Here is a 24,032-nt window from a genome sequence, read left to right as displayed (position 1 = left end):
AGGGCCTCTCTCCCTCCCCAGTTCCTCCCCAACTCTAGCCTCTCTGCAGAGGTAGCTACTGTTAAGTTTCTTTTGCTGCCCTCTGAACTTTTAAAAAATGTATATACTAGATACCTTGTTAAAGGGACACAGATGGGATCATATTACACACAGTGGTCTGCATCTTGTTTCTCCTTTTTTCATAAGGGATATTGCTTGGAGCTATTTCCACGTTGGCATGCACCGACCTACTGCATTCCCCTTAGAATGGCAGAGTGTTCCTTTATATGAATGACATGACTCTCTTCATCTGCTCTCTTTTCATGGACATTTAGGTAGTTTCTAGCTTTTCGTTACTACAGTGCCCCATGAAACTCTTGGGCAAGTACCCCTGTGCCCCCCCCGCCCCCAGTACCTGGCGTGGCAGTCAGCACTTACTAGCACTTACTAAGTGGGTTTTGGGAGGATGAACTTTTGTGGATAGTTTGGGAGTTGGAGTTTCATGAAATGGTTTGGAGCAGTTGGAGTGGGAAGACCTGGAAGATACAGGAAGGTTGGTTGTTTCTTGATGGCCAGGGAAAGGGTGGCAGTCCCATTTTCTTGCTTTTACACATATTAGCTCATAGAGTCTTTATAACACCCTCAGTGAGGGAGATGTTATTATCTGCATTTAATGGGTGAGGATATGAGCGGAGTCAGTGTTTTATTTACGGTCGATCTGTAATGGGTTTCGTTCGTGTGGCCTGTCGATGGCAGGTAACTGTGGGCCAGCCACTGACTGTGCTTCTTTGCTCTGTGTCTTTCCTGGCACCCAGCGTGACGCTGAACTGAACACAGGATATCCTTATCCATTCAGGTGGTCATAGGGCAGATGGTTGAGTTTGCCGAAGCCTGGCGCAAAGCTGGGGCGTCTCTTCTCAGAAAGAAGAGTGTTGTTCGGACGTTGTACCTTATCTTCCCCAAAACTCGAACGTAAGGTTACTTTGTCTGACGTACAGTATGCCTCTACTTGCTCAAAAGCGGATGGCCTGATCGCTGTTCCCTGCTGGGTGTGGTTCATGTCGATTTTCTTTCTTTTTAAATATTTATTTATTTGGCTGTACCGGGTCTTAGTTGCGGCACGCGGGATCTTCGTTCCCGCACGTGGGATCTTTACTTGCGGCATGCTAACTAACTCTTAGTTGCAGCATGTGGGATCTAGTTCCCTGACCAGGGATCGAACCCAGGCCCGCTGCATTGGGAGCGCCGAGTCTTAGCCACTGGACCACCAGGGAAGTCCCTCGATTTTCTCGTAGTGAAAGCATCCTCAGGAATGATGTGCGAGCAAAAGTGCTAGCTGCCTCACCTTAGAGAGGCTTGCAAGAGGTGCGTGGCTTGTCTTTCATGGCTTTGCTGAGCACTGTGGGTGCTCAGGGCACACAGATGGACTATGGGGGAGCAGCCTTTCTCCCCACAGGTCCAGCTGGCTCCGGAAGAGGGTCCTGACAGCCCTTCCCAGTTAGGGAATTACACAGGGTTAGGTGGAAAGGTCTTTGACTCACCATCGACGTTCGGTCGGCTGTCAGAAAATGGCCAGTCCCCTCCCTCCACAAGTTTCTGACTACTCGGAGTTTCTATTAAACCCTCCAAACTTCTTAGACACAACTCTAAATCCAGTTCTGCCGCCAGTTCTGCCTCCGTCCGCAGTTCGGCTGCAAGAGCTATGGATTTCACACTGTACGATCTATTCTGTTCACTTTCTGTGAAAGTTCTGGGGAGTTAGTGCATTTCCCGTCTTGCGGGGAGCAGCGCGGTGTGCCTGCCTTGACCCGGGACGGGGGTTGGGGGGAAGCGTGCCCTTCCTGCTGCTGACGCCCTGCCCCGACAGTCGTCAGAACTGCTGCCCTGTCGTCACTCTCCCCAGCACCCCGGCCGGTGTCCTCCACCAGCGGTGTTTTGTTTTCAGATCAGTCTTACTGTTCAATCCTGCGTATGTCACGTGCTTTCCCATCTCTCTACCTTCTTTTGGAGACGCGCCGGGACCTTGTCCCTCTTCGTTCCCTCAGCAGCCCTCACAGCACGCTGGGCTTTCAAGTTGTCTGTCCTCGCTGCACGGAGTGTCGCCTCGGTGTTAACTGGAAAGTGAGCAGGGCCGGGGTCCAAACTGCAGTGTGTTTAGTCAAATAAAATTAAAATTTTTTTTTTTTTTTTTTGCGGTACGCGGGCCTCTCATTGTTGTGGCCTCTCGCGTTGCAAAGCACAGGCTCCGGACGCACAGGCTCAGCGGCCATGGCTTACGGGCCCAGCCGCTCCGCGGCACGCGGGGTCCTCCCGGACCGGGGCACAAACCCGCGTCCCCTGCATCGGCAGGCGGACTCTCAACCACTGCGCCGCCAGGGAAGCCCTCAAATTAAAACTTTTGAGCAGGCACAAGAGGAGGAGGATACGTGAGCATTTCCACAAAAGCGTTTCCTGAACCCCTGCCCTGGGCCAGACACTGGCGGTCACAGGACGGATGTGACAGGACCCCTAAACTCCCGAGACGCCTGGTCTGCGGGAGGAGAGCACCCCAGCAGTGGGTGGGCAGGGGTGTGAAAGAGTGGGCCTGACGGGGAAAGCACACAGGCACTTGGAGACAGCCTCCTACCAGCTGCCGGGTGGGCGCGACGCACTCCCTGATGTAAGAGGGACGGTCCCCCCTGATGACAGCATGGGACGGCCCACCCCACGCTAAGCAGGCCTCCAGCCTCAGCAGCCTGCCCATTCGTACAACACTTTTAGGACCAAATAAGATAATGCAAATGAAACCTTTTGTGCTAATGATTTTAGTAAAATTTAGAGCCCCAAGGAGAAAACTAACATCTCCTTTTCTGAAAGTTCAGGAAATTTTCACCCACGCGACACTGAGCCGGGCCCCAAACCATGGGAGCTCCAGGGAAGAGCATTGCAGGTGGAGATAAAGAAGACCTAGACTTGCCTTCAGGAGCTCGCCCTCTAGAGGCGGTGGATGGCAGGGGATGGAAGGTGGCTGTGGAGTGGCAGAGACTGGAGCTCTAGCGGGCTGGGGGCCGGGGCCAGGACCTTCCCTGGTTGTCTGGATTTTAATCTGTCAGTGAGGCATTTTCAGGGTTTCTGGGGAAACCGGTACAGGCCAGGCTCTCTGAGCCCCACCACTATTGCTTGTTCCGTATGTATGCAGTCCTGTCTAGGCTCAAATTATGTTCAGAAGGAAGGGTTTTGTGATCTCCAGGAAAGAAGAAAAGAGAAACGTGCAATGAATGGGGATCCACTGGAGAACCGCAAGCAAGGAGTGGGTGTGCTTGCTCTGCTTCCCTCTGGGCTGTCCTCTGCAGAGCCCTGTGTAGCCACCTGAGCCTTGTAAAGTCTCGTGAGAAGGGAGGGAGGCAGGTGCAGTGCCAGCAGCGCCCCAAGCCTGGCCTCCCGGGGTGCAGGAGTGGCCCTGGGCTCTCCTGTCCCCACTGGTCTCCACCTGCCTCTCCTCGTCTTCCGCATCCCCTCCTTTACCACGGGCAAGCCCACACGCGCTCGCTCTTCATCTCCCGGCCCCGGACCAGGCTCGCTGACCAGGTGCGTGGGGCGGAGCTGGCCCTGGCGGGCTGGAATGCTGTCTTGGGTGGCGCTGCTGCTCCCAGCTAGGAGCTCGAGGGGCCAGAAGCGGTGGAGGCTCTCTGCTGGGATGCCAGCGTGAGGTTCCAGCAGGCACGGGGTCAAGGTGCCAGGCGGCAGGTGGAGAGAGGTCCCCGGCTCAGTAGAGAACCCCGCACAGCATCGCATTCTGGCATGTGTTGTGCTCAGGACACCCGCAAGAGGGCCACAATGGAGACACGTGGGGGACTTGAGGTCAGACTTGGGGAAACTGCAGAGCAAACTCAGAAGCAGAAAGCCAGTGGGGGCAATACTGAACATCGGGCTCTGAATGACAGACGGAGGCAGAGATGCAGCGTGAGGCTGTGGGCAGCCCCAGCTTCCCAAACAGCTGCCCGCCCTGGGAGTAGAATCGGCACGTGCCGCAGGTAACTGTTGCGAGACCTTGTCCTTGCCAGGACTGCACAGGAGAAAGCTGCATGAGAATTGAAGCTGAGTCCACCAGTGGAATTTGTCATCTGCTTGCATTTGCTTCTTTACCACCAGACGGTCTTCCTCTTCTCTCTCCATCCCCCGTTCCCTTAAGGACAAAAAAGCCATACAAAACAATCTCCGTCACAGATTTTAATAAGCAGGACACAGTGACAGCTCTTAGAAATGATAGCTGACAAGCTAGGAGACAGAGCTATAAAAAGTTTGCTGACATTCTTCCAGAAATGTGCTGCATTGGGCGGAAAGCCATGGCTGTCTATGATACTTAAAGAATTGCTTTCCTTTTTGACCCGAGTTCTGCTGTCCTCCTCCCTGTGGGTGTTTTCCCCCAGCCCACCCCAGCCCACTTCCTCAGTAGGAGAAAAGGTGAGGCGGCACCCAAAACAGAGCCTCAAGACGGTGATGTCCCCATGAGATCGGTTGAGTGTAGCCGCTGTCAGGTGTGGGCCAGCAGGTCATTCAGACTACGTGCCCTGGACTGTTTCAGGGCATATTTCCTTTCACTTTTTAAACTCAGATATTATGCACCGTGTACCTGCAAGGGCCAAGTGTGAGGTCATGCCGATGTGTCCCTGCCCTCCCGTTTAGGAGGGACAAGGGTGGTGACAGCAGGTAACGCCAAGCACTGCGCTCGCTGTGCATTTCCTGGAGAGACGAGAGTCCAGGAGATGCACGCATGGGGCTCAGACGGCACCGGGGTGGTCAGTTCAGCAGAGTCCTCCCGGGTAGATTCAGATCTAGGAGGAACTTCATGTTTAAGCTGAGACCTGAAGGAGGAGTGGCGGCTGCTGTGGAGTCGGCACGGGGATGCCCCTGGTAAGTCGAAGCTGCAGGATGGGATTTGCGGGGCACAAGCAAAGGGCTGCAGGTTCCTTCCCCAGGGTGAGGGGTAGGTCACGTCGCCTCTGACCATGGGGAGCCACGTCAAACCTCAGCTCTTGTCACTCTCTTGTCCTCTTTACAGTTAGAATCCAAACTTTTAGAAACCTATCTGTCATCACACAATCTGACACACATTCCTTCCAGAACATAAATCGAATAGGGAGGGAGGGCAGTACACAACCTAAGTTAGGGAATCCTTACCTACTCTTTGGCATTTTTGCTCTCAAAGCTGCTGCTGTTTCTAATCAGTCTTTCTAGGCATTCCTCTCCACACAAGCTGAGAAGTTGCTATTTTCTCCTCTGTCTGGTGGTTAAGTTTTGGGTCTGCTGGTAAAGACTTAGGCCCAGTATATATCTGTTATCCCATTTGGGGGGACTGTGTGATGTGGTTGGAAACAACGTATCTTTCTCACATTCTCACTCACTCCCCATGAGGTCATTAAAGCAGCGTGTCCCCTGGCCCCCGGCCCGCGGTTGCCGAGCTGCTCTGTTGGCCTCTTCACGTTGCAGCTCTTGAGCTCCAGGCAGTGCCGTTGAAAGGGGTGCCTTTCCTGGATTAGGCCCTTAGGGAGAGTATTGAAGGTCTGGTCTTTCTGTAGTGCTTCTGTTGGAATTGAGCCCATAACCAAGGTTGATTATTTTCGTTTGTTGCCAGCAGATAACAGTGGCACTGCTGTTTCCATCTGTTATCACTGCTTTCAGATCATTCTAATTAAATCTCCTAGTCGTCAGTTTCTGAATGAATTATGTTTTGGGGCATTTGGAAAATTTGTCACATAAACTCTTTGGGCTGCAGCCCGTGCATTCACTTCATGTTGTTTTGTGCCCCAAAGTTGCACCTCTGAGTATTTTTAGTAGCTAAGAACTCTCTTCTAAGGGCACGAGGGGTTGTTTTGTGGTTTGCCTCTAAGACGGTCTTTGGGCCCCCTTGGTTTGTGGTTGTTCGTGGCAGGTCAGCCATTCTGAGTACCTTTGTTTTGATTTTGCTCTCAGAGATGCAGTAGTTGGTAGTTGACATAGCTGAAGTATAACCCCTAAGAACCCGTAAAAGGAGATGGAGGTGGGCTCTTCCGTGTGGTTTCAATTGTCATTTTAGTTTTCTTCTAGACAGTGAAGTGATGCCTAAAATAAATCTCTTTCTGACCCCTTGTGAGAGATGTGTCCGACATCCCAAAGAATGAGATTGTGGCACAGGAAACGGCAACATCTATATACTGCCAGAGAAAGTGCCCTGACGTTAGAAACCGACTGACCTCATTCAAACCCAACTTTCTGCTTGCTTCTTGTGTTAACCTTGGCCAAGTTCATTCACCTCTCCCATACTCAGTTTACCCATCTGTAAGTACATAAGCTGCCTAATTCCCAGGGCTGTTACGCTGTTGAATGAGATTTCATATGAAAAGCCCCTGGAGGATAATAGGTTCTCCATAAATGGCGGCTGCTATTTTTACCTTACAATTGATCCGGAGTGAAAAGATGCTCTACCTCGTTATTAGGGAAATGCCAGTTAAAACCACAGTGGGATACCAGTACAATACCAGATGATTAATGTGGAGAAACTGGAACCTCATACATTGCTGGTGGGAATGTAAAATAGTGCGGCTGCTTGGAAAACAGGAGGTTCCTCAAAAAGTTAAATGTAGAGTTGCCACCTGACCCAACAATTCCACTCCCAGGTATCTACCCAAGAAATGAAGACACAGGTCCAGACAAAGACCTGCATGTAAATGTTCATAGCAGCCTTATTCATAGTAGCCAAAACGAGGAAACAACCCAAATGAATGGATAAACAAATTGTGGTGTATCCATTCAAGAGAATACTATTTAGCACTGAAAAGGAGCGAACTGCTGATAAATGCAAGGTTGATGGACATATGCAGACATAAAAGACTATAAGTTGTATGATTCTTGTTTAATTGAACCTTGTAGAAAAGGCAGAGCTATAGAGATGGAGAATTGGTTAGTGTTGCCTGGGCTGCAGTGGGAGCTGGACTTGACTGCAGAAGGAAATGAGAGAACTTTTACGGGGGATGGAAATGTTCTAAAACTCGATTGTGGTGTTGAATGCACAGCTGCGTAAATTTCTAAAACTCAGCAAGCTGTGCATTGAAAATGGGTGACTTTTAGGAACTCCCTGGTGGTCCAGTGGCTAGTACTCCATGCTTTCACTGCCGAGGACCTGGGTTCAATCCCTGGTCAGGGAACTAAGATCCCACAAGCTGTGCAGCTCGAGCCCCCCAAAAGAAAGAAAAGAAAGAAAATGAGTGACTTTTATGGTTGTGATTTTGTGACTTATGGTGAGAAATATATACCCCTGTAAAGGTGTCTGTTGTTAGGTTAAGGAAGTGACTTTTGGAAAGCCCGTAGGTAGTCTAAGGATGGGGGCTGCTTCCAGGGGAACCAGCCATGTGATTAGAGGATTGGAACTTTCAGTCCACCCCCAGATCTCCAGAGGAACGGACAAGAGCGGGAGATTGGATCTGTTTACCAATGGCCAGTGATTTCATCATGCCTGTGTAATGAAGCCTCCATAAAAACCCAAAAGGATGGGGTTCACAGGCTTCCACGGTGACCACGTGGAGATTCGGGAAGAGCGGTACACAGAGAGCATGGAGACTGTGCCCTGCCCTTCCCCCAGACCTTGCCCTATGCATTGCTTCCATCTGGCTGCTCCCGAGTTATATCCCTTTACAATAAACCAGTGATCTAGTGAGTAAAATGTTTCCATGAGTTCTGTGAGCTGCTCTAGCAAATTAACGGAACCCAAGGAGGGGGTCGTGGGAACCTCCAATCTATAGCCGGTTGGTCAGAAGCACAGGTGACAACCTGGACTTGCGATTGACGTCTGAGAGGGGAGGGGAGTAGGGCAGTCATGGAGGACTGAGCCCTTGACCTGTGGGCTCTGACGCTGTCTCCAGGTAGTGCCAGATGGAGTTGAATTGTAGGACCCCCGGCTGGTGTCGGAGCATTGCTTGGTGAGGGGGAAGCCCACGCACATCGGGCATCAGAGGTGCTGTGAGTGTGGTCATTGTGTGTGAGGGAAGCACAGGGGGAGTGTGGCTTTTCCAACGCAGTGGTGTATAAATTAAACCTCACGTTGAGCTAGAACTTGGATGACATGACAGTCTCAAATTGCGCTTTCTATTGATAATTGTGTTAACAGAATAACGTGGTTTTCAGAACTCTTGTGCTCAGGTGAACAGGAGTGCTCCAGGGGATCCTGTCTCTTGCGCTAATTTAGGGTTATGTGCCTGCTGTTACCACGACATCTTCTGATTATTGTTAGAAGAACTTAAGACTCAACAGAGAGATATTTGTCAAGTAACCCGAAAGAAATCACACTGTCCAAAAAATAACACTATAAAGTTAAGCTTATATATAGTCCCATTCTTTTTCCTATGAATATACATTAATATTTATTTTCATATTGTTAAAATCAAGTATATGTAATGTGTTTAAGACTGACTGCATAAAATGAGCATTTTCCATGATGTTAAAATTTTTATAAATACGGTTTTAATTACTGACTACGTATTTGTTTCAGTAACCCCTTCTGGCCTTGTATATTCTTTTTAACAAACTTTGCTTATCTGTTACTTCTTATTTAATTCCTACCTGGATAATGTTTACTTTTGTCAACCAATTATATTTCCTTAATTTCAATATCTCTTTATATCCACTCTCGAATTCTGTATTGGACCGCAAATGATCTGCTTTTTAAAGTGACATTTATCATCAGTATTTTGAAATATATCTTTTCATATTATTTTCTCTCTCCTATGATTTATAACAAAAATATACTATCTTAGATATACTATTTTACTGACTTTATTTTTCTTAGCAAAATATTCCCGTGCTATTGTATGCTTCTCTACAATGTCTTTTGGATGTGTTATAATACTGTTAGCCAAACCCATATTCTGAAAATTTTGGTTAGTTCCAATTTTTATTAATAACATTTTTTCACAATTGTTAATATTATTTCCTTGGGATAAATCTTTTTATGGCTGAGTAATATTCCATTGTATATATGTGCCACATCTTCTTTATCCATTCATCCGATGATGGACAAGGGATAAATGTTAATAACCCTGTTTAAGTTATGTACATTTCAAAGGTTCTTTGACATATATTGAAAAATTGTCCTCCTGAGACATTATACTCCCAACAGTATCATGTGATATGTATTTTCCTTCATGCCCTCATCAACTGTAGATACTAGGTCTTTTTCTTTTTCATTAAATAATTTGATATATAAATCCATACTATTATAATTTACATTTATTTGATTAATAATGAACTGCATCTTTTGAAATAGGTTTATTGACCTTTTGCTTTTCTTCTTTGAAGAATTCTCATTTCTATTACTTTTATATTTTTCCTATTGGGGTTTTTATCTTTTCTTATTGAATTATATAAGCTCTTTATTGTTTAAGGGCATTAATCTTATTCTATTTGAATGCTTTCCTCTATTTTCCTTTTAATTTTGGTGATCTAATTGAACTTGAGGAAATCTGCTCTCCTACCATTCTATTATGAAAAACCAAAGCAGATAAAGCAAAGAGACTTTATTTAGAGTACGTTATGGGAGTTCACAGAATTTTCCCAGGGATATGCAGCTGGGACTACTTATGTCTTATAGTCTCCATGACCCTAAGATCTTCAGGATACTAGTAGATAGTGCTACATCTCTGTTGGTTATTTGCTGGCCATATATGAGGCGGTTTCTTCTGTAAGAAACTGGAAGATTTTTTATTTCTGTTTTCTTGAGTTTCTCTGCTTTTATTCCCTTTAATAAATGATGTTTATGAGCAGCCTTGTACTCTTATTTCTAAAAACAGCAGCAACAACAAAACAAAAACAAACACAAAAAAACCAAGGTTCCTTGGAAATGTGTTCCTGAAAAAAAATGAATGTCCAGAAGCCCAAGGATTAAGTAATAAACACTTAGGGAATTGATTTAAATTCCAGTACAGGAATTTAAAGCATGATCATTCCTATTTATTATTTGAAATTCAGAGACCTTGAGATAACTAACTGTCACTCCCTCCATAAATTCTTGATCAGACTTCAAGGCCTCTCCATGCCTCGTGCCTCTCTCCCTGGTCCTGAGCACAAAACCCGCCAGCGTCCGGGAGGCTCCCTCCTTCAGACCGCAGAGTGTGGAGCCCATGCTAACTGGGCTGAACTGAACGCAGCCGGATCTCAAGGCGCATCTGAGTTCAGCTTTTGACGAACGTGAAAGCAGCACCTTGTCCCAGCACAGCGCGGAGAGAGTCGTCGGGCTGATTTCTCTTGGGGCACAGCAGATTGTGGGCTTATTGGCCCACGGACAGACTGGCTAAAGTTATTACCACAATAAGTAAAATAAGGATCCTTACTTTCCAGGTGTGGGTGGGATTAGTTCTGTGGGTGAAGTCCTCGTTTGTCAGTTTGCTGTTCATTTAAAGATCCCACCTAAACTGCCACTGAACAGAAGGAAGAGGGGTAGGATTTAGATAAAATCCTCAGTGCTTTGAATCCCTTCGACTTTGCTCTTGACTACCACGTGTCCCAAAGTCACAGGTGGATTCGCTTCTCTCAGAGTCGATCAGAATTGTGGTAGAGCTATTCTTTGAACTTGGAATGGAAAAAGGATGTACTATTTTATTAAACGGTGGCATCCTGGTTCTTCCTATAGGCGGTAGAGATAGATGTAGAATAATTTATGTCAGTATGAGGGTTATTATTTGGGATTATCAAGGATTTGTTCTTTGGGGCTTATTTAGATCTTGGCTAACTATGGATAACTATATTTAGGAGGGCTTAACTACATTTATAGATATCCTAGTCCTTCAATGACAGACCACTGGGATTCTTTCCTGAGTACAGATGTCTTACAAGCCTTTCCAGGTTAAATCTTAGATTCCTCACTTGGATTTCTCCTGACACTGGATGTTCTCTCACAGTTCCACAGATTCTGCTTTGTTAATAGTTTATAAATTGTATGCCGCTACTCTTTACACTCTCTTCAGGAAATAGATGGTTGTGCTTCCAGTAGACACATCATGAGCTCTTTGAAGGCCTGCCGTTTGCCCGGAACCTGGTAGAGCATCTTGGCTATTGTGGGCGCCCAGTCAGTGACAGAAAGTAGCCGACCTGACCTCTCCTAACAAGTGTATTTTCTGTTTCAGTAGATGGTCAGTTTTTGAGAAATCACGGTAGTATCTTTGCAGAATGCATACAGCTACTTCTAGGGGTAGACATAAAACCCTGAAATTGATTTTTTTTCCCCCGTATTTACTTTTCAAAGTCTTTTTGGAGAAGGGTTTATTGTTTTTAGGGAGATTTTGGAAAACTGCATACCACAGAGTTTTCCAAAATGTAAGGTATTACATATTTAGAATCTTTGTTCTCAAGAGGTTCGGAAGCATGGCTTCTGCTTAAATGATAGATGATCGCGGGAAAAATGAGCCTTGGAAGTCATTTGTTCTAGAGAATTGAGAAAGCTGGCTTCAGGGTGCGCATTTCGGGATAGAGCTGCTAACTGTGGCTGTGGCATTTAGTCAGCTACACCCCGATCTGGCATTTAGATATGTGCGGTCTCAGTTACCTCATAAAGCCGTCTTATACATTCAGCAGGGAGGACAGTCTGTCCTGTTTTATTTATTTTTTTATAACATCTTTATTGGAGTATAATTGCTTTACAGTGGTGTGTTAGTTTCTGCTTTATAACAAAGTGAATCAGCTGTACATATACATATATCCCCATATCTCCTCCCTCTTGCGTCTCCTTCCCACCCGCCCTATCCCACCCCTCTAGGTGGTCCCAAAGCACCGATCTGTCCTGTTTTAGAAGTAAGGAAGCTGAGATCCGGACTAACTGGCGACATGGCTGGTGAGTGGCAGTCAGGATTGGAACCCAATTTTCTAGGCTTTAATCCATCCTTCCTCTATCGGGTGGATTCATCTGGGCCCCTGTGCCGTGGAACCTGGCACAGTGCTTCTGTCTGCTTTTCCCCATGCTGCCATCTGCCTGCCTGTGGGGTTGCCTCTGACAGCCCAGCATTGTTGGGCAGTATTCTGGAAAGCCCCGCCTCACTCATCCTTTACAAACTCCCATTTTGACCACATCTGCAAAGTTCCAGCTGTCTGGCTCCGCCCTGAATCCTGGTGTTTATGCTGATTTGGAAATTGCAATCGGTAGGCTAACTGTGGCTCTGCTGGTGGACTTTCACTTGGCAGGAACTGGCTCTTCATCCTGGGTGGTTTCCAGCAGGAATCTCCCTCTGCACTTCCTACCTGTGGAAGCTCATCTCCATTTTTAGCACGAGGCCTCTCGGATGCTGTGCAAACCGACTTTGACACCGGTGTGCAGTTAACCAGCGTTTACTGGAGGAGAGGCTCAGCAATGGAAGGGATCAGAGCTCCCCAGTCCTCATTCAGTGTTTTTCAGTTGATTCATGAAATGTGACTTGCGTTCTTCCTATTCTCCAGCTCTAAAATGATATAATAATGTGTTAACTTTTGTGAGGTACCATATATACGTGTTGCTACGGTATCGACATTCCTTACAGGAAAGCTGTTGTAAAAAGTCCAGCGTCCAAAAGTAGTGAAGACGTTGCCTGGATATTAGCAAATTTCAAGGACTTAACTTCTAGGCAGCTCAGTTTAAAAGGGATTTTTCTCTTCTCAGGAAATATGGCCGCAACATTTTCTTAAGAGAATCTCTAATAAAGGAACAAACGGGGTTCATACTTTAAAAATTGGTCTTACTTGAGTGGCTTAGTGAAAAATGGTGAAAGGTTATCAGCAAAGAACTGAGAAAGAGTAACAAACAAGCACCAGTGGAGTTACTGGATGCCCCAGCAAACGCTGGGAAGAGACTGGGAGGTCTGAGCGCCAGTGGGTGGAGCTAGTGGCATCTGAGGGCCCAGGAGGAGAGGGTGTTCTTGTAAGTTTCGTGTGAGCGTTAATCCCAGCTCCCTCCATGTGGTCACTCCTGGCAAAGGGGTGGCCTGTGTAGGAGCTCCGTGATGGCACTTAGGGAATCTCTTTGGGCCGGGGAGAGTGGATTTAAAAAAAAATCTGGGTCCATTGCCCTGAGTCTCCATTGAGATGCCTTTTGGGGTGGCCAGGGCAGCAGGAAGGGAGGTTTTGTTTTTTTTTTTAAATTTTATTTATTTATTTTTGGCTGCGTTGGGTCTTCCTTGCGGTGCGCGGGCTTCTCACTGCGGTGGCTTCTCTTGTTGCAGAGCACGGGCACTAGGCACGTGGGCTCTAGAGCGCAGGCTCAGAAGTTGTGGTGCACGGGCTTAGTTGTTCCGCAGCATGTGGGATCTTCCCGGACCAGGGCTCAGAACCCGTGTCCCCTGCATTGGCAGGTGGATTCTTAACCACTGCGCCCCCAGGGAAGTCCAACACATAACATTTGAACTCACCTCTCCCTTGGCATTCTGCAATAGATTGGGGGTCTGTTTCTGAACTTCTACAGCTGTCAGGCAGACTGAGGCAGGAGGGCATCACCATATTCCCGCAGGGGTAGGCGCTGGACAAGACAGTTCGTCCCTGTCTTGCCCAAAGAAAGCTTTGTTTTCACTGTGCCTTTTCCTGCTGGTAGGGACTGATGAACGTGGATCATGGAGGTAGGAAGTTGTGTATTTTTAAAGTGATGGCATGAGTGGATTAATTTTAGAAGAGCCTTGCTCAGCTAGGTCAGAGCGTTTAGCGCTCACTTACAGTTGGTGCAGCTGGCTTCCTCTTACTTGTCAGGTGTTTGAGATACTGAAGCCTCCAGGGTGGCATCGCACCTGCTCTGCCCTGCCTTCCCCTCCAGAAAGTTCAGCATCAACTTCCTCGGAAAACACAGGGAAGTCTCTCCTTGTCCCCCTCTTCCGTCTTTCTCCTCCCTGGGAATGATCAAGGGCAGGGCCCCCGCGGATGCGTCAGGTCAGTTCTGCCTCACGGAGTCTGGCAGACATGGGTGCCCACTGGGGAATCAACGACTTGAATATGGCTTTTGGAAGACAGTGGACCCTTGAACAACGTAGGTTTGAACTGCATGGATCCACTTATACCTGAATTGTTTTCCGTGGTAAATACGACAGCACTACACCATCTGTGGGGACGGAGGGCTGACCAAAGTTCTACGCGAATTTTCAACTGTGTGGACAGTGGGTGTCCCGAACGTCCGCGTTGTTCGAGGGTCAGCTGTATTCTGAAATATAAAGGTCTAGAAATGTTAAGACTCTGGGAAATGTCTTTCAAAACCAAATATTGGGGGAAATCTTTGTAATAATTTACTTCTATCATTCTTTAGATATTTGAAGTATCATACCATGTGAATTTTTAAGAATGGATTGTTTTTAATCTGCATTTTTAGTGAATTATTCATCCCCATTTATTTATTTATTTGGCTGGGCTGGGTCTTAGCTGTGGCACACAGGATCTTCGTTGCAGCCTGCAGGGTCTTTAGTTGCGATATGCGAACTCTTACTTGCGGCATGTGGGATCTAGTTCCCCGACCAGGGATCGAACCCAGGACCCGTGCATTGGGAGCATAGAATCTTAGCCACTGGACCACCAGGGAAGTCCCCCCACCCCTTGTATTTAGAGCTATGAAAAGCTATCAAAATTATAGGGAAATAGATGTTTTCCTCTCTTTTAAAAAATTTGAAGAAATAACAAGTCATGTTGGGGGTGGATCTCCCTCTAGTTCATCGTCCCCCCAACCCCTGCTTCTCACACTTTAAGCTGCATTCACTCATCCTTCCTTGTTTCTTTTCATGGGATCTTCTCAACAATATGCAAACTACTTTTCACTGACAAAGCTTTTCTTCTATTTCCAGTGCACAGAGGCCAAAAAGCATTGCTGGTATTTTGAAGGACTCTATCCAACCTATTATATGTAAGTATTTGCACTTAACTGTTGGTTTGATTCTGTGGTCACATCTTTCTCTGGGAATTATTTCTTTCCTAGGTCACAGGACTGGTTATGGGATGGGGCATGCCCAGCCTCACGAGGCCTCCACCCCTGGTTTCACCTGCCTCCACCCCACAATGAGCAGGCGACCTCCCTAAGGATAATCTCCCTGCCCAGACCAGCTGCTCTGAGGACAGCTTGGAATTCTGGGTGCTCTGTTCTGTGAGTCATGTTAGCTTGTACATGATTGGTCACAAAGGGCAAAATGTCTGAACAAGGCCAGAGTTATGCTGGTTTATACAAATCTTCCTAGGCAAAGGGAGCAAAGGTAGTGGGAAAGAATTTTGAACTTGAGCAGGACAGGACAAAGTACTTAGCTCAGCTGCTGTGACTGTGAGAGAGAGAGAGAGAGACGACAGTGATCACAAGGGTCACCCAGCCGGGCCCCTCCCCAGGCAGGTGCAGTCAGCCTTGTATGGTTCTTGGTTCAGGGCAGGTTATGCCTCTTCCTGTGCCCTCAGCACCTGCCAATATTACTCTTATTAAAGCATTGCCATATTTTCTCCCTATTGTTTTTCTGTATTTTTAATATCTGCTGTGTTAGCCACTAGCTCTGCTGAGCCACCTGCCTAGGTGGCCAGATTAACTCTCTAGATTATTAATTATTATTTTTGATAGTGTTTTGAAGTTCTGTGAGTTTTGAGTGGAATAAGCCAAATTTATTTTTCCCAGAAACTCTTGTATTGAATTTTGTGAAACACGAGAAATTTCAGTAATGCATATAATTGTGTTATAGAAGAAACACTCTCTTTTCTAGTATATAGGGAGATTGGACAGGAAATACTACACAAAGAGGATTAGTTCTTAATTGGCCAAGATGTATGTTTTTCTTACCTGGCATTCTTGGGGAGTTTTTAATCTCAGAGAGACCAGCGTAGGTGGGGAAGGTTGCTGGGCTGTGAATTGGGACGAAGCACAGGGAAATGGGCAGTTTTCCAGCCTTGGCTTCATATCAACAAGCAGGAGTCCTTACTGCCCTACATGGTGGGAGTCCTGGCAGAAATCCTCTGCAACTGCAAAATGACAAAATCCACTTGGAAGGTAAAGCAGCAGCAAAAGGGCTTCGGTTCTAATTACAGAGTTGTCAGGTTGAAGAAAAATGGTTGTGGGATAAAAGGGAGAGGAAAAACTTGGTTCTTAGTACAATGGGTTTTCCCTGGGAAGCTTTAGTTCTTGATTCAACTTCTTACGCAGGTGTGGCAGGTGTGAATCAACCGTGTCTTCCTTTGAGCTCTTTCTCCAGCTGTTTTGTAGATCAGCTGATGAACCATTTCCTGGTTTTTCAGAGGTTGGTAGTCAGAGGTCCTTGCTGTTCTTGTACTTACTTGCTCGTTTGTTCCTTTATACGTTTATTTATTCACTACATATTTTGAAAGTGTTTTTGCATTGACAGAAAATACAGAGACAAGCCCTGTTTTGTCACTCAGACCTGCTGGTTTGGATTCCTTTCACCTCTCTTCTCTGCTGATGGTGAGGGGAAGGGTCCTAAAAATTAAAAAGTAAAGTCACTCTGCCTTTAGAGTACTGAAGCTCAGTATAAAAGTAACAACAGGTGGCATTCATTGAGCACTTAATATAGGCTAGGCAGTTTTACGTCCCTTACATGAATTTATATCACTTAATCCCCTAGCCATTCCTCCTCTCTGTTCCCACTGCCTCCACCTGAGTCCATGCCTCTGTCGATGCTCATCTGAAGCACTCTATAAACTCCCCCCGCCCAGTGTTGCTGAGCTATAATTGGCGTATACCATTGTGTAGGTTTAAGGTATATAACGTGATGATTTGATACACTTATATATTACAAAATGACTACCACAATAGCGTTAGCTAACACCTACATCACATCACATAATTACATTCTTTTGGTGATGAGAACATTTAACATGTACTCTTTTAGTAACTTTAAAGTATATAATAAAGTATTATTAACTATAATCACCATGCTGTACATTCGAGCCCCAGAACTACTTATTTATCTTCTAACTGGAAGTTTGTACTCCTTAACACGTCTCCTCATTCCACGCCCCCTGCCCCAGTCCCTGGTAACCACCATTCTACCCTCTTTTTCTTTTTAATAAATTTATTTATTTATTTTTGGCTGCATTGGGTCTTCGTTGCTGCGCACGGGCTTTCTCTAGCTGTGGCGAGCAGGGGCTGCTCTTCATTGCGATGCACGGGCTTCTCCTTGCGGAGCACGGGCTCTAGGCGCACGGGCTTCAGTAGTTGTGGCACTCAGGCTCAGTAGTTGTAGTTCGCGGGCTCTAGAGTACAAGCTCAGTAGTTGTGGCGCACAGGCTTAGTTGTTCCGTGGCATGTGGGATCTTCCTGGACCAGGGCTTGAACCCGTGTCCCCTGCATTGGCAGGTGGATTTTTTTTTTTTTTTTGTGGTACACGGGCTTCTCACTGTTGTGGCCTCTCCCGTTGCGGAGCACAGGCTCCGGACGCTCAGGCTCAGCGGCCATGGCTCACGGGCCCAGCCGCTCTGCGGCATGTGGGATCCTCCCGGACCGGGGCACGAACCCGTGTCCCCTGCATCGGCAGGCAGACTCCCAACCACTGCGCCACCAGGGAAGCCCGACAGGTGGATTCTTAACCACTGTGCCACCAGGGAAGTCCTACCCTCTTTTTCTAAGAGTTCCATGTTTTAGATTCCACATGTAAGTGAGATCATAGCGATTTATCTTTCTCTGTCTTATTTCGCTTAGCATAATGCCCTCAAAGTCCATCTATGTTGTTGCAAATGGCAGGATTTCCCTCCTTCTCAGGACTGAATAAAATTCCATTGTGTGTATATGTACCAGATCGTCTTTATCCATTCATCCATCGACAGACAGGTTGTTTCCATGTCTTGGCTATTGTGAATGATGCTACAATGAACCATAAGATTGCAGATACCTCTTTGAGATCTTGTTTCCACTTCCTTTGCATATACACCCAGAAGTAGAATTGGCAGCTCTATTTTTAATTTTTTGCTGTTCTCCGTAGTGGCTGTACCAATTTACATTCCTACCAGCAGTGCACAGGGTTCACATTTTTTCCACACCAACACTTATCTTGTATTTTTGATGATAGCCATTCTAACAGGTGTGAGGTGATACCTCTGTGTGGTTTTGGTTTGCATTTCCGTGATGATTGAGCACATTTTCATGTACCTGTTGGCTATCTCTGTGTCTTCTTTGGAAAATGATCTGTTCAGTTCCTCTGCCCATTTTTTAATTGGATTATTTGGTGTTTTTGCTGTTGAGTTATATGAGTTCCTTGTATGTTTTATATATTAATCCCTTATCTGATATATGGTTTGCAAATATTTTCTTCCATTCAGTAGACTGCCTTTTCATTTTGTTGAGTGTTTCTTCTGCTGAACAGAAGTGTTTTAGTTTGATGTAGTCCCAGTCCCTTTTGTTTTTTGTTGTTTATGCTTTTGGTGTCATGTCCAAAGTCATTGCCAAGACCAGTGTTGAGGAGTTTCAGTTTCTTCCCTACAGTTTCTTCTAGGAGTTTTAGATCCATTTCAAGTTAATTTTTGTGAGTGGTATAAGATAGGGGTTCAATTTCATTTTTCTGCATGTGTTTCTTCAGTTTTCCCAGAGCTATTTGTTAAAGAGACTATCTTTCCCCATTGGATACTTTTTGTGTTAAATATTAGCTGACCTTTTATGGTAGGGTTTATTTCTGGGCTTTTTATTCTGTTCCATTGGTTAGTGTGTCTATATTCATGTCAGTACCAAACTGTTTTATTACTGTAGCTTTGTTGTATAATCTGAAGTCAGGGAGTGTGATACCTCCAGCTTAGTTCTTTTCAGGGTTGCTTTGGCTATTCAAGGTCTTTTGTGATTCCATACAAATTTTAGGATTGTTTTTTCTATTTCTGTAAAAATGCCATTGGAATTTTGATAGGAATTCCAGTGATGCTCTAGATGACTTTATAATGGATCTCCTTTCATTCTCTTCTCCCATCAAGTTCTCACTTCTTTCTAAATTACTGAAAATTTTGTGTCACTCTCCTACTTAAAAACATCAGGAACAAAGTTCAAATCCTTAGCCAACTGTAAACAGGTTTCCATGATACTTGGCTGGTTTTATCTTCTTTATTGTGAGTCCCATGAAGGCAAGGCCCACAGCTTTATTTAAAAATTTTTCTTATTTGTCTTTTTTTTTAATTGATGTAAAGTTTATTTACAATGTTGTGTTAGTTTCAGGTGTACAGCAAAGTGACTCAGTTATATATATATATATATATATATAAAGAATATATATTCTTATCAGATTCTTTTCCATTATAGGTTATTACAAGGTATTGAATATAGTTCCCTGTACAACAGTAGGTCCTTGCTGTTTATCTATTTTATCTAGTAGTTGTGCCTGTTAATCCCAAACTTCTAATTTATCCTTCCCCCCTTCCCCCTTTGGTAGCCATAAGTTTGTTCTCTATGTCTGTGAGTATATTTCTGTTTTGTATTAATGAACTTATGTAAGTTCATTTGTATCATTTTTTAGATTCCACATATAAGTGATGTCATGTGATATATGTCTTTCTCTGTCTGGTTAACTTCAGCTTAGTATGATAATCTCTAGGTCCACCCATGTTGCTGCAAATGGCATTATTTCATTCTTTTAAAAAAATTTTTGTTGAAGTATAGTTGATTTACAATGTTGTGTTAATTTCTGCTATACAGCAAAGTGATTCAGTTATACATATATATATTCCTTTTCATATTCTTTTCCATTATGGTTTATCACAAGATATTGAATGTAGTTCCCTGTGCTATATGGTAGGACCTTGTTGTTTACCTATCCTGTATATTATAGCATGTGCTAATCCCAAACTCCCAACCCTTCCCTCCCCCACCCCTCCCCTTGGCAACCACAAGTCTGTTCTCTATGTCTGTTTCTGTTTTGTAGATATGCTCATTTGTGTTGTGTTTTAGATTCCACACATAAATGATATATGGTATTTGTCTTTCTCTTTCTGACTTATTTTGCTTAGTATGATAATCTCTAGGTCCATTCATGTTGCTGCAAATGGCATTATTTCATTCTTTTTTATGGCTGAGTAATAATTCATTGTATATATGTACCACATCTTCCTTATCCATTCATCTGGTGAGAGACATTTAGGTTGCTTCCATGTCTTAGCTACTGTACATACTGCTGCATTGAACACTGGGGTGCATGTTTGAATTAGAGCTTTTGTCTTTTCCAGATATATGCCCAGGAGTGAAATTGCAGGATCATATGGTAGCTCTATTTTTAGATTTTTAAGGAACCTCCACACTGTTCTCCATAGTGGCTGCACCAGTTTACATTTCCACCAACAGTGGAGGAGGGTTCCCTTTTCTCCACAACCTCTCCAGCATTTATTGTTTGTACACTTTCTGATGATGGCCATCTTGACTGGTGTGAGTTGGCACTTCATTGTAGTTTTAATTTGCATTTCTCTAATAATTAGCAATATTGAGCTTCTTTTCATGTCCCTATTAGGGCCCACAACTTTTAAATGAACTCTCAATGCCTAGGACAGTGCCTGGCACACAGGGGACATCCCTGAATGTTAAGTGGATTTGAGTGGATGCTTTTCCATCCAGTCACCACCACTGGTCAGCATTGGCTCTGCTGGTTCCTCTCAGGCATTTCCTTGTTCTCTGCTGGGCAGGGTCCTAAGTTCCTCCTTCCTAGTTGGCGCTGATATAGCATCTTAGAGAGTTTTCACACAGTGTTGTGTGTCCATTGAGGGCTTCTGAGATTGGGCCTTGATGTGTGCATCTGTTTGGCCTCAGTGTGTGGCATAGTACATGGCACAGTGCATGGCACTCGATGCTTGTCTTCACGTTTGCAGTTTGTTAACTACCAGCTTGTTTTGCCCTGATTTCATTTCCCATATTCTGGAACCTTGTACTTAAATAGATTTTTAAGTTTTCTGGGGTCCAGAAGATCAGGGGTCAAATATTTGCTCTATTACTTTTTTATGAAACTTACCACAAAAAAAGAAAATTACAGGCCAATATCACTGATGAAGGTAGGTGCAAAAATCCTTGACAAAATACAAGCATACTTAATCCAACAGTACATTCAAAGGATCATACACTGGGTTCAAGATGGCGGAGTAAAAGGACGTGCTCTCACTCCCTCTTGTAGCAACACCAGAATTACAACTAACTGCTGAACAGTCATCGACAGGAAGACACTGGAACTCAGCAAAAAGGATACCCCGCATCCAAAGACAAAGGAGTAGCCACAATGAGAAGGTAGGAGGGGCACAATCGCAGTAAAATCAAATCCCATAACTGCTGGGTGGGTGACTCACAGACTGGAGAACAATTACACCACAGAAGTCCACCCACTGGAGTGAAGGTTCTGAGCCCCACATCAGGCTTCCCAACCTGGGGGTCAGGCAATGGGAGGAGGAATTCCTAGAGAATCAGACTTTGAAGGCTAGTGGGATTTGATTGCAAGATTTCGACAGGACTGGGGGAAACAGATACTCCACACTTGGAGGGCACACACAAAGTAGTGTGTGCCTCGGGACCCAGGGGAAGGAGCATAGTCCTAGCCACAGCAATCAGAGAAGAAAAAGAAATAAAAGGAATCCAAATTGGAAAAGAAGAAGTAAAACTGTCACTGTTTGCAGATGACATGATACTATACATAGAGAGTCCTAAAGATGCCACCAGAAAATTACTAGAGCTAATCAATGAATTTGGTAAAGTTGCAGGATACAAAATTTATGCACAGAAATCTTTTGCATTCCTAAACACTAATGATGAAAAATCTAAAAGAGAAATTAAGGAAACACTCCCATTTACCATTGCAACAAAAAGAATAAAATACCTAGGAATAAACCTACCTAGGAAGACAAAAGACCTGTATGCAGAAAACTGTAAGACACTGTTGAAAGAAATTAAAGATGATACCAACAGATGGAGAGATATTCCATGTTCTTGGATTGGAAGAATCAACATTGTTAAAATGACTCTACTACCCAAAGCAATCTACAGATTCAATGCAATCCCTATCAAATTACCAATGGCATTTTTTTTTTATAGAACTAGAACAAAAAAATCTTAAAATTTGTATGGAGACGCAAAAGACCCCGAATAGCCAAATCAGTCTTGAGGGGAAAAAATGGAGTTGGAGGAATCAGACTCCCTGACTTCAGACTATACTACAAAGCTACAGCAATCAAGACAATATGGTACGGGCACAAAAACAGAAATATAGATCAATGGAACAGGATAGAAAGCCCAGAGATAAACCCACACACCTATGGTCAACTAATCTATACAAAGGAGGCAAGGATATACAATGGAGAAAAGACAGTCTCTTCAATAAGTGGTGCTGGGAAAACTGGACAGCTACGTGTAAAAGAATGAAATTAGAATACTCCCCAACACCATTCACAAAAATAAACTCAAAATGGATTAGAGACCTAAATGTAAGACCGGACACTATGAAACTCTTAGAGGAAAACATAGGAAGAACACTCTTTGACATAAATCATAGCAGGATCTTTTTTGATCCACCTCCTAGAGTAATGGAAATAAAAACAAAAATAAACAAATGGGACCTAATGAAACTTTAAAAGCTTTTGCAAAGCAAAGGAAACTACAAGGAAGACGAAAAGATAACCCTCAGAATGGGAAAAAATATTTGCAAATAAATCAGCGGACAAAGGATTAATCTCCAAAATATATAAACAGCTCATGGTGCTCAATATTAAAGAAACAAACAACCTAATCAAAACATGGGCAGAAGACCTAAATAGGCATTTCTCCAAAGAGGACATACAGATGGCCAAGAAGCACATGAAAAGCTGCTCAACATCACTAATTATTAGAGAAATGCAAATCAAAACTACAATGAAGTATCACCTCACACCAGTTAGAATGGGCATCATCAGAAAATCTACAAACAAGAAATGCTGGAGAGGGTGTGGAGAAAAGGGAACCCTCCTGCACTGTTGCTGATAATGTAAATTGGTGCAGCCACTGTGGAGAACAGCATGGAGGTTCTTTAAAAACTAAAAATAAAACTACAACATTATCCTGCAATCCTACGTCTGGGCATATACCCAGAAAAGATGACAACTCTAATTTAAAAGATACATGCACCGCAATGTTCGTTGCAGCGTTACTTACAATAGCTAAGACATGGAACCAACCTAAATGACCATCAACGGAAGAATGGATAAAGGAGATGTGGTATATATATATATATATATACACACGCCACATATATAATGCAATATTACTCAGCCATAAAAAAGAATGAAATTATGCCATTTGTGGCAACATGGATGGACCTGGAGATTATCATACTAAGTGAAGTAAGCCAGACAGAGAAAGACAGCTATCATGTGATTATCACTTATATGTGGAATCTAAAAAAAAGATACACATGAACTTATATACAAAACAGAAATAGACCCACAGACTTAGAAAACAAACTTATGGTTACCAAAGGGGGAAGGTAGGGGGAGGGATAAGTTAGGAGTTTGGGACTATCATACACACACTGCTATATATAAACTAGATAAACAACAGGGACCTACTTTATAGCACAGGCAACTCTACTCAATACTTTACAATAACCTATAAGGGAAAAGAATCTGAAAAAGAATATATTTATATATGTGTGTATATATATATGTGTGTGTGTGTGTGTGTGTGTGTGTATATATACACACACATATATGCATAACAATTACTTTGCTGTCCACCTGAAACACAACATTGTAAATCAACTATACTTCAATTAAAAAAAAAATACAGGTGAAATTTACATCACAGAATTAACCATTTTGAAGTGAACAGCGCGGTGGCATACAGTATAGTCAGAGTGTTGTGAGGTCACTACCTTTGTCCAGTTCCGGACGTTTCCATCACTGCTCCATCATTTCCTAGCCCCTTGACCTTCCTCAGTTAGCTTCTTCGTGAACTGTGAACATGAGTGTTGACCTTCTGGGTTGTAGTTCAGGGCCTGTGCATGGCCAGCACGGAAATCATACGCAGATGTATACACACCCAAGCGTAGCCTGCATCTGTGCTGTGTATGCACACAAGGTTGGTTCTTACACAAACCGACCTTGCCACTTGCCTCCACCCTTGAGGCGTGTTGGTGTCCTGACACACCCAC

The 24,032-nt window shown here is 44.4% G+C and overlaps 1 protein-coding gene across 3 annotated transcripts in view; it reads left to right on the top strand.

The window, feature by feature from the left end:
- The window catches only part of VOPP1 (VOPP1 WW domain binding protein), a 109,021-nt gene that overhangs the window by 33,332 nt on the left and 51,657 nt on the right, over window positions 1-24,032 (top strand). The window contains exon 2 of one of the 3 annotated variants that reach the window (XM_024764365.1): window positions 14,766-14,824. In XM_024764365.1, the coding sequence (XP_024620133.1) occupies window positions 14,766-14,824 (59 nt within the window). Of the gene's footprint in view, window positions 1-14,765; window positions 14,825-21,108; window positions 21,146-24,032 lie in introns of those variants that run through there. The other 2 variants (XM_024764366.1, XM_024764367.1) reach the window with 2 other exon arrangements.

This window comes from Neophocaena asiaeorientalis, unplaced genomic scaffold (genome assembly GCF_003031525.2).
Source record: "Neophocaena asiaeorientalis asiaeorientalis breed wild unplaced genomic scaffold, Neophocaena_asiaeorientalis_V1.1 scaffold191, whole genome shotgun sequence".
Taxonomy (NCBI): Eukaryota; Metazoa; Chordata; class Mammalia; order Artiodactyla; family Phocoenidae; genus Neophocaena; species Neophocaena asiaeorientalis.
The sequence above is the reverse complement of the archived record's forward strand: the minus strand, read 5'-3'. Positions and strand labels throughout refer to the sequence as shown.